General features: G+C 69.1%; 5 protein-coding genes across 5 annotated transcripts in view; 2 read left to right on the plus strand and 3 right to left on the minus strand.

Annotated features, from left to right (window-relative positions):
• Positions 1-533, plus strand: part of MICPUCDRAFT_30129 (uncharacterized protein) — a gene marked incomplete at its 5' end in the record, with an annotated part of 1,521 nt that extends 988 nt beyond the window's left edge. Inside the window, one exon of the mRNA XM_003063924.1 lies at positions 192-533. Within this exon, the coding sequence (XP_003063970.1) occupies positions 192-425 (234 nt within the window). The 3' untranslated portion in view covers positions 426-533. The remainder of the gene's footprint in view (positions 1-191) is intronic.
• MICPUCDRAFT_49069 (uncharacterized protein) lies at positions 492-1,887 on the minus strand. Its single transcript, XM_003064105.1, has one exon. The coding sequence runs from the start codon at positions 1,872-1,874 to the stop codon at positions 573-575; it is 1,302 nt and encodes a 433-aa protein (XP_003064151.1). The 5' UTR covers positions 1,875-1,887; the 3' UTR covers positions 492-572.
• Positions 1,888-1,992: 105 nt separating this feature from the next.
• On the minus strand, positions 1,993-4,051 carry MICPUCDRAFT_53832 (uncharacterized protein; the record flags this gene model as incomplete). Its single annotated transcript, XM_003064106.1, has 4 exons — positions 1,993-2,326; positions 2,476-2,939; positions 3,110-3,707; positions 3,879-4,051. The coding sequence occupies 4 exons, from the start codon at positions 4,049-4,051 to the stop codon at positions 1,993-1,995; spliced, it is 1,569 nt and encodes a 522-aa protein (XP_003064152.1).
• Positions 4,052-4,598: 547 nt separating this feature from the next.
• MICPUCDRAFT_53833 (uncharacterized protein) lies at positions 4,599-8,480 on the plus strand (the record flags this gene model as incomplete). Its single annotated transcript, XM_003063925.1, has 1 exon — positions 4,599-8,480. The coding sequence occupies one exon, from the start codon at positions 4,599-4,601 to the stop codon at positions 8,478-8,480; it is 3,882 nt and encodes a 1,293-aa protein (XP_003063971.1).
• A 296-nt stretch (positions 8,481-8,776) lies between these two features.
• MICPUCDRAFT_4913 (uncharacterized protein) lies at positions 8,777-9,571 on the minus strand (the record flags this gene model as incomplete). The annotated part of the gene is made up of 1 exon (XM_003064107.1): positions 8,777-9,571. A coding segment is annotated over one exon (795 nt), but the record flags the coding sequence as incomplete, so codon positions are not given.
• Positions 9,572-10,046: the final 475 nt, after the last annotated feature.

The raw sequence follows: 10,046 nt of genomic DNA on the forward strand, positions 1-10,046 counted from the left end.
ATCCATTTCCGTAGCCGACGGCGACGACCGACCGACCGACGCGCGCTCGCGACGACCGGACGCATCGCTCACTCTACGCCGCGCGTCCGACCCGGTTCTTCTTCTTCTATTATTTATCTTTTACCTTTTTATCTTTGATCTCGCGCTCACCCGCTACTTCGATCGTGCGTTGTGAATGACCTTACGCGAAGCGCGAGGGCGGAGAGTTCGAGGAGTACGACGCCGCGTTGGAAGGCGACGACGACGACGACGACGTCGACATCGGCGACGTCGAGCGCGATCGGTTCGCGTTCGATAACGTCTCGAAGAGCATGATGCTGCCCCCGGAACTCATGAACGCGGTCCCGGGGCAGCCGCTGGGGGGTGGGGACGCGCCCGCGAAGAAGCGGACGTCGACGCGGAAAAAGGCGGGAACGAAGCTGTGACGCGTCGTCGTCGTCGTCGTCGTCGTCACGAGTATAAGTATACGTACTCGCGCGCGTGGTGTAACTAACGAAAGACGTCTGTCTCCGATAAGAATCGAGTCGCGCTACTTTCCCAGCTAGGCACTACGCGTACTCTCCTCCGCCCATCTATCTCAGCTCGTCGCGCGGCGGCGGCGGCGGCGATCGGCGCCGCCGCTCCGCGAGGTTGAACCAGTGATTCGCCGCCCACTTCGTCCCCCCCGTCACTTCGCACGCGGCGTGCATCGCGTTGGCGTCCACCCGGCCGTTGACGCCAAAATTATAAAAAAAAATTGCGTCGCCGGGGACCGGGGCGGCTCTCACGCCGCCCTCGCACGCGGCGGTGACGTTCCCCGCGGTCGCGACGACCGTCCCTTCCCCGGTCCCCTCGCCGTGCGGACCGAGCGGGAACGCCGTGTGCCCGCCGTTGCCCTCGCCCGGGCCGGAGAGGTAGTACAACACCGTCGCGAATCGACGCAGAAAAGCCGTGCTCTCGTGGTGCACGTCGAAGTAGCCGCCTTTCTCGTACCTCAACACCTGCACGCGCTCCTCCGCGGCGGCGACGTCCGCGGAGAGGTTCAGCAGCGCGGTCGCTCGCGTCGACAACGCCTCTAACGCGTCGTCGCCGTGCGTTACCAGCCACGCCGTCTCGCTCTTTCGGCGCCGCGTCGGCCCGGCCTTCCCGCCGTCCGCGACGGTCCGGCTCTCTCGCATCTCCGGCGCCGCCTTTCGAATCACCGCCTCTCTCTCCCGCTCCGTCACGAAACCCTCGACTCGAAACACCGGCGGCGTCACGGAGATCGTCCGCACGGTCAGCTCGCGGCCGTCCGGCGAGATCCACGGCTTAGTCTCGCCCACTTCCGTCGCGCGAATCTGAAAGATTCCCGCGGGCGCGTTCGCCGCCGCGTCGCCCGCGGCGAGCGTCTCCGCGGTCTTGAACCGCAACGCCGCCTCGATATCCTGCCCCAGGTGCTGCAGCACGTTCCCGAGCAGGTGATGCGACTTGGCGTGGTCGGGGCGCAGCCTCACCGCCTCGCGAGCGTGCGTTAACGCGTCCTCGTGAGATCCGACGTCCTCGGAGAGAAGGTTCGCGAGGTTGACGCGCGCCTCCGCGTGCGACGGGTCGAGCTCTGTCGCGCGTTTGAAGTGCGCGCGCGACGCGTCGACGTTCCCGCGCTGGTAGAGAATGCCCCCGGCGTTCGTGCGCAGGATCGCCTCCGCTTTCGCGCTCAGGTGCGGTCGCGCGGAGGCGTCCGCGAGGATGGCTTCGTACTCGCGCAGCGCATCTGAGGCGTCTCCGCGCTCGTGCGTCGCGAGCGCGTTCTGGAAGGCGCGCACGAGGCGCGCGCGGTCGTCGTCCGAGGAGGACGCGCGCGCGTTCGTCGATACGCAGAGGAGGAGGAGGAGGACGACGCGGAGCGGCGCCCTCATGGCGCGCGCGTTCGAGGTTTCGCAGGTTCCGTCGAACGAATTAATATTTTAGTTGTTTGCCACGTGTACACGTACTCCTAAGGTCTCGCGCTACAGTGCGTGTACAGACGGACCGCGGTCAATACAGCAGGAACTCGCGTCGGGCCTCGTAAAACGCCGCCGCCTCGTCGTCCCAGCTCGCGAACAGCGCGTCCAACGCCCCCGGATCGTCCTCGTCGCCCTCCGCCGCCGCCGCGTCGATCGCTCTCCGCGCCGCGCCGCTCCCCGTCAAGACGTCGACGAAATACGCGCCGCCGCCGTCGTCGTCGTCGTCGTCGTCGTCGTCCTTCGCCGCCGCCGCCGCCGCCGCGCCGACCGCGTCTCCGCGCCGCCGCCACGCGAAGGCTCCCGGATACGTCCGCTTCCACGCCAGCAGCAGCTCGACGCCCTCGCGGAACAGCGCCGCGTTCGGACTGACGAGGGCGATCGATTCAACGTAGTGACAAATAAAAGTTCATTCGTCGGTCAGTTGAAAGGGGGATCGATCGAGTGTCTGGTATCTGGTTGAAACGACGGGGTGCTCGATGGGTGAAAAACGAAACGTGAGAATGAACGAACGCACCCGACCGGGAAACTCTGCACGCCGGTCATGACTCGCCCGGCGTGCGGCCCGCTCGTCGGCACGAAGTGCGCCTCGCGATACCTCGCCGCGGGCACCCGCGCGCGAGCCATCGCCGTCGCCGTCGCCGTCGCCGTCGTCGTCGTCGTCGCCGTCGCCGTCGTCGTCGCCATCGCCGTCGTCGTGTCGTCGTCGCCGCCGCCGCCCCTCGCGGCGCGGTCGCGGTCGCGCAGCCGCGCCGAGAGCCTCCCATCCGCGAACGCCGCTCCGACGAGCTCGAACGGCTTCGTCGTCCCTCTGCCTTCGCTGACGTCCGCCGCGCCCTCGAACAGGGCGTTCCCGACGTACGCCAGCGCGGTGCTCGGCGTCGGCACGTTCGGGCTCGGCGGGATCCACGGCAGCTTGGTCTCCTCCCACGTCATTCCTCGCCGCCAGCCGCGCATCGGGACGATCGTTAAACGCGCCGGCTTTTTCGACGCGTCGGGGTGGAGTTGATAGGCGTCAGATGGAGTTGAAAGGCGTCGAGGGCGGGGATTGAAAGCGAGGGGTGGGCGGAGAGAGACGACGGCAAAAGTCCTTAAGGATCGGCGTTCACCACGCCGACGCGGTCGTATGGGGACCAGTGTACAGAACGCACCTTTCCTGCGTCGCCGCCGACGTGCTCACGGTTGAACATCCACGCGAGCTCCGCGACCGTCATCCCGTGCCGCACCGCGATCGGCGAGACGCGCGCGAGGAACCCGCCGACGAGATTCGCGTCCACGATCGCGGGGCCCTCGACGACGGCGCCGCCGAGCGGGTTGGGTCGGTCAAGGATCACGATCTCCGGCGCCGCGTCGCCCATCGACGCGGACGCGACCATGACGTCGTAGAGCGTCCAGACGTACGTGTAGAACCGCGCGCCGACGTCTTGGACGTCGAACGCGATGACGTCGACGCCCGCGCGGGCGATGACGTCGGACAGCGCGGGTCCGCGCACGCCGTAGAGGTCGTACACGGGGACGCCCGTCGCGGCGTCGACGGAGACGGGGACCGACGATGACGCGTCCGCGTCGTCGCGCCGCGCACCGCTGCCGGATTCGCCCGCCTGCGCGGCGCCGCGGAAGCCGTGCTCGGGCGCGAACACCGCACGGAGATCCACCGCGCCGTCCGACGCGCGCATGACGTCCACGGCGTGTTCCAACGACCGCGGCATCACCGCGGTGTGGTTCGTCACGAGCCCCACGCGCTTCCCCCTGAGGGGCGTTTGTCGGGGTGGAGTTCAAAGGCGTCAGGTGGAGTTGAAAGGCGTCGCGGTCGGGGATTGAAAGCGAGGGGTGGGCGGAGAGACGCGCCGGGAAAAGTCCTTAAGGATCGGCGTTCACCACGCGGACGCGGTCGTATGGGGACCAGTGTATAGAACGCACCTGAAGACGCGCCATTCTTCGTCGCGCGCCACCTCGAGGCCGACGCGGACGCCGTCGTCGCCGTCGTCGCCGTCCGCGCGACGACGCGCCCTCTCCCTCCGCCGCGCGAAGACGGCGCCCGCGATCGCTCCGAAGACGAACGCCGCGGCGGACGCGAGAGGACGACGCGCCATCGTCCGCGCCGCCGCGCGCATGGCGTCCGTCGCGGCGACGCGTCGAGTGATGAGATTTGTCTGTCGGCACCTCCGAGACCGACTTTTTTTCCGCGCGAGAGGGGAAAGAACGACGCGCGGCGCGGCCATTCCTCGGACGCGCCGTCGGTCGCGCAGGATGAACCCGCTCTTCGCGCGGATGCGAGCCGCGGGGATGGTGAACGACCCCGGAGGAGGACATCCCCCGGTGCGACCCGGGATGGCGCGTCACGTCTCTCCGCGTCGTCGCGCGCGCGCCGCGTCGTCGCGTCCGTCGCGTCGTCGAGCGTTTCTTCCCCATTTCGTTCGTTCCGTCGCGCGCCCTCTTCCCGAACTCACGTCGCGACTCATCTCTCATCCACCCCGTCTCGTCCCCGCCGCCTCGCTCTCCTCCCCGCAGAACCGACCGCCGTCCGGGGGCTCGCATAACCCGCACCCCGGATCGGGACCCCCGAGCGCGCGCCCGCCCAGCGGCGGCGGCGGCGTCGCGCCGCGTCGATGGGACCCCGGCCCGGGTCCCGGCGGTCCGATGGGTCCGACGGGTCCGACGGGTCCGACGGGTCCGATGGGTCCGATGGGTCCCACGCCGCGGCACCCCGGGTTCGGCGGCGGCGGCCCGCACGCGCACGCGCACGCGCACGCGCCGCCGCCGCCGCACGCGCTGAACCAGAACCGCCCGCCGTCGAGCGTCGGCTTCGGCGGGTTCGACAGCGGAAACGGAGGAGGAGGTCCGACGTATCGCACCCCGGGAATGATGGGACAGGGAATCGGATATGAGGGACCGGGGACGGGAGGAGGCGCGCCGGGGTCGGGATACGTCACGCCAAACGATTTCGGTGCGCACCCCGCGCCCCCACCGCCGAGCGGACCGGGGACCGGGATGGGGGCCGGACCGGAGATGGGGATGGGGATGGGGATGGGGATGGGGACGGAGATGGGGATGCAGCCGCACCGACCAAACGGCGGCGGCTCCCGAACGAGCGCCGGCGCCGGCCCGTCCTACGACGTCGTGCACATGACCGCTCGGAACGCGCGTCTGGAGGAAAAACTCTCGAAAGCGCTCGCGAAGAACCGCTCGATGGCCAAGTACTACGACCAGCTCCTCGCGAAGACGCGCGACGCCGCGGAGAGGGAGCTGGAAGAGGTGAAACGCGAGGCGCAGCGCATGTCCGTCGAGCTCGGAGCTGCGGGGAGCGTCCACGACCAACTCTCGAGGGAACGCGAGGAGCGGACCGTCGTGCAGCGCGAGCTCGCGGAGATTCGCGCCAAGTACAACGCCGCGGAGAGTCGCAGGCGGGAGGAGTGCGAGGAGCTCGAGAACAAGCTCGCGGGAGCGAAGGAGAAGCTGAGCGCGAGAGACGCGGAGTGCTCGCACTTGAAGGCGCGTTCTAGTATCACGCCGGTCCCCATACGACCCCGTTCGCGTGGTGGACGCCGTTCCTTGAGGACTTTCTCTCCCGGCGTTTCTGTCTGCCCACCACCCCTCGCTTTCAACGAACGACGCTCGACCTCGACGCCTTTCAACTCCACCCCTGACGCCTTTCAACTCCACCCCGACGTCGCCTCGCGCGGAACCTCGACCCCGAAGGCGCAACTGGAAGGCGCGCGGTCCGCGGCGGCGGCGGGGGGCGCAGGGACCGCGGCGGCGATGCAGCACGCGCACGCGTACGACCCGAACCACGCGGCGACGGCGTCGCAAATGCAGCGACTGCTCGACCAGGCGAGGGAGGAGCGAAACAACGAGCGAGCGGCGGCGGTGCAGAGAGACGCGGAGATGGCGCGGCAGCTGAACGACATCAAAGAGCAGGCGTTGGAACGCATCCGCGAGAGCACGAACGCGGCGAAGGAAGTCGCGGCGCTGAAAGAGCGGCTCCACGCCGCGCAGCACGAGCGGGACATGTTGCGGGATAAGAACGAAGAGCTGTTCGGGGACGAGAACGAGCGCAGGGAGCTGCGACGGCGGTTGGTCGCCGCGGAGAAGACGGCGGCGGCGGCGCGAGAAAAGGCGGACCGGTGCGACGTCACCGACGCGAAACTTCGAGCCGCGGAGGCGGAGAAAGGGACGCTCGCGGCCGAGCGCGCGGACGCGCACAAGCGCCTCCAGGAGATGACCGAGCGGTTGCTTCAAGTCACCACGGAGAAGGACGTTCTCGTGCGGCACAGCGCGCATCAAGTGCACGTCGAAGCGGAGCTCGCCAACGCGCGACGCGAGTTGGAACGTCTCCAACGCGGCCACCTCGCGACCAAGACGAGCAAAAGAGAAGAGACCGCGGAGTGGCGCGAAGCCGCGGACGGGTTAGGACGCGTGCTGCGGCACCACATCTACGGCCACACGCGATGGGAACGCGCGATGGCGGACGAGGTGCACACCGCCGCGGAGGCGCACGCGATGACGCAACGCGGCACGGTGCGACTCGTCGCGGAGGCGGAGGCGGAAGCCGCCGCGCTCGCGGGCGAAGCCATCGAGGTCGTCCGAACGACGCGACGGCTCCTGGACGAGTACGGCGTCGAGTGCGGGCAGATCATCGCGGAGATCGCCGCCGAGCACGAACGGCGCGCGGACGACCGCGTGAAGGTTGCGCTGGAGTTGTTACGCGAAGCGGAGGAAAAATTGGAGGCGGCGGATAAACGCGCGGATCGCCACGCCGCGGAAGCTCGACGCGCGAGATCTGCGGCGGAACGCGCGGGGTTGATGCCGAACGCGCTGACGGAGTTGCGACGACGCGCGGACGCCGCGAGCGCGTCGTCGCCGTACGCGTATCCGAAGACGACGACCCCGGAGCGCGGCGCGTCCGACGACGACGACGACGACGACGACGACGACGACGAAGAGAAGAAAATGAAACCGTGGGGCCCCGCGGACGAAGCGCTCACGAAAAAGCTCCGCGTCGCGCAGTTCCAGCTCCTCGGCGCGGCGATGATGCGCAAGGCGACGATGGAAGAGCGCGCGGAAGGCAACGAGCTCTTACATCAGCAGCTTCTCCTCGCGCGACGCGAGGCTGCGGTCGCCGTCGCTGTCGCGGAGGGACACGAACGCGCGCTCGTCGCGAAGGGCTCGGACGTTCGGTGGGGTCTCCTCGCCGCGGCGGCGCTTCGCAGGGCGGACAAAGAGCGCAGAGGGAACATGGAAGCCGTCGAGTACGCGCTCAACCAGAAGACGCTGCAGCTGCAGATGGCGACGACGGAGAGGGAGCAGTTCCGCGAGGCGCTGGCGTCGCGCGACGCCGAGTTGCACCACGTCCGCGGCGTGCTCTCCGGGTTGAAATCCGAACACGACGCGGCGCTGCGACGGTTACAAAACGAGCGCGGTCTGCGGAACGAGCTCAGCGACATGGTCAAGCACGAGGGCGGGCGCGTCGACGCGGAAGTGTCCATCGCGGAGGTGCAAGAGACGCTGAGCGAGCTCGCGGAGGCGACGTCCGTCGCCGCCGCCGTCGCGCGCGCCGCCGGCTTCGGCCTCGGATCGGACGACGACGAAACCCTGCGCCGCGATGATACCCCCGAGGACGCGTCCGCGGCGAAATCGCTCGCGGACGACCTTCAAGCGACGCGCGACGCGCTCCTGCTCATGCGCGCGGAGGACGAGGACGCGGAGAGGGATGAGCGCGCGGCGCGCGCGTCCATGGGGGCGCTCGCGTTGAAGCCGTCGAGCGAATTCGAGACGACGATTCGAAACGTTCGACGACACGCGCTCGAGGTCAAATCCGAGTGCCTCGCCGCGCTCGTGGACGGGCTCGAGCACCGCCGCGAGATCGAAAAGCTGCGGTCAATACTTCTCGACAGAGACGGGCAGCTCTCGCGCGTGAGAGGCGGCGTCGTCGCGACGAAGCTGCGCGGGGTGCTGGAGCAAGCGAAGACGCGCGCGGGCGCCGTCGAGGAGAAGAAGTCGTTGGCGGTGGGTCGCTGGGGCGCGGGGTTCGCGAAGAGCAAGGAAGACGCCGCGCGCGAGGCGCTCGAGCGCGAGAACTCGAGATTGGTGGAGCGCGAAAACTCGCCGGCGTCGCCCAAGACGACGTCGAGGAGGCCCAGTCGCGGCGGCGACCGACCGGCGTCCGCGCGTTCGACCGGCGCCGGCGACGAAAACGGAAACGGTGGCGGCGGCGGCGGCAAGAGGATGAGCCCGCCCGGAGGCGCGAGCTCGTACAGCCAGATGATGCGCGAACGCAGACGACGAAACAAGGAAGCCGCGGCCGCGGAGGCGATTCGAGCGGACGCCGGCGGCGGTTGGGACGATGGCCCCGCGACGGCGATGACGAGCAAGCCGAAGCTCGCGCGGACGCCGCTCAAGTCGCGGACGCCGGGCAACCCGACGCGCGGCGGCGGCGGCGGCGGCGGGAGCGTTCGGTCGTCCACGAAGTCGCTGCGGAAGAAGTCGACGACCGCGCTGACGCGCGCGACGCAGCTGTGGTGAGCCATGCGTTTATTTAATAGTTTACGTTAGGTATCTGATAAGGGTAATAAGTAAGGGTAATTAAAGATGTTGATCATCGCGTCGTCGCGCGCGCGGGCGTCCCTCTACTCGTCGTCGTCGTCGTCGTCGTCGTCGTACTGATTCGGACTCTGCATCTTCGGCATCCTCGTCTGCGTCGACTGCCGCGTCAACTTCGGCTTCGAAGCCGCGGACCCCGCCCCAAGGCCCCCTCCCCGCGCACCCTCCGCGGCCCTCTTCCGCGACCACGCGTCCACGTAGTGCGCGAACGCGACGACGACGACGGTGATGTCGTCCGCGACGCCGCCTTCAAACTTTTTCCACCGCTCGCTCGCCATCTTCACCAGCGCCTGCGCCGCGTCGTCCGGGGCGTCGCACTGGCTCGCCCGCTCCACCGCCTCCTCGTTCGTGACAAACTCCCACAGCCCGTCGCTCGCGACGATGAGGAACCGATCGTCCTCACTGAACGCGTGCGCGCGCGTGTCCGGCTCGGCGACGACGCCGACGGCGGCCGCCACGGAGTCGCCCAACGCTCGGCTCATCGCCAGTCCCGGGGTCATCTCGTTCTCGACCCACACGCGGTACGGTCCGACGTCCACGCCGCGGTCTTGAAGCTTCATGACGCGCCCGCCCGCGCGCTCGATCCGCGAGCGCTCCTTCGCGTCGTCGGGTTTGTGATCCGTCGTCAGCGACACCGCCTCGACGGTTTCCTCGTCGTCGACCCATCGCCCGAGGACCGCGCGCGAGTCCCCCGCCCACGCGGTCGTGAGCTGGTCGTCTCGTAGGAGACACGCGACCGCGGTGGAGCCGCTCATGGAGACGTCGATCACGCCCTTGGCGCGCTTCAGCTCCGCGTCCGTCTCTACGAACGCCTCGCGCAGCGCGCTCGCGGCGTCGCCGTTTTTGAGATGGCCTTTTCGGTCCGCGTGCACGAGCGCGGGGACGCGCGCTCGTGCGAGCCCGCTCACGAGGTGCCCCTGCGGCCCGTGCCCGTCGAACACCGCGAACAGACCCCCGCGCTGGCCCAAGAACTCCGGCTGCGCGAGGTACGCGTCCTGATTCACCTTGCTCCCGGGGCCTCGTCTCCCGGGCTCCGTCCCCGCTTTCGTCGCGCACGCGACGACGAGCTGCGCGAGCGGCGGCGGCGCGTGGTCGTCCTCGAACCGGTCCTCGAACGTGAGCTCGCGCGTGCCTCGGCCGTGGCCGCCGTGGAGACGCGGCGTGCGCACCGCGTAGGCGACCTCGTCCTCGTCCGAGGGGGGAAGCGGGTCGATCGTGGACTCCTTCAGGATGCCGCCGATGCGGCCGACTTTCGACACCTCGAGCGTCTTGCGCTCCGCGTCGACGTCGCGCTGGACGATCGTCAGCCGGCGCTGCATCGGCGTCGGGCGGCCGGGGGAGGTGTCATCGCGGCCGGACGAGCTCGCCTTCGCGTTCGGGTCGTGGGTCGCGGCGCCGGTGCTCGCGCCGCAGCCCATCGCGCGGCGCACTGAGGGACGGATCTGATGCTGATGACTGGTCGGACGCGGCTTTGACCGCGGCGCGAAC

Source organism: Micromonas pusilla, assembly GCF_000151265.4.
Source record: "Micromonas pusilla CCMP1545 genomic scaffold MICPUCscaffold_16, whole genome shotgun sequence".
In the NCBI taxonomy this organism is placed as follows: Eukaryota; Viridiplantae; Chlorophyta; class Mamiellophyceae; order Mamiellales; family Mamiellaceae; genus Micromonas; species Micromonas pusilla.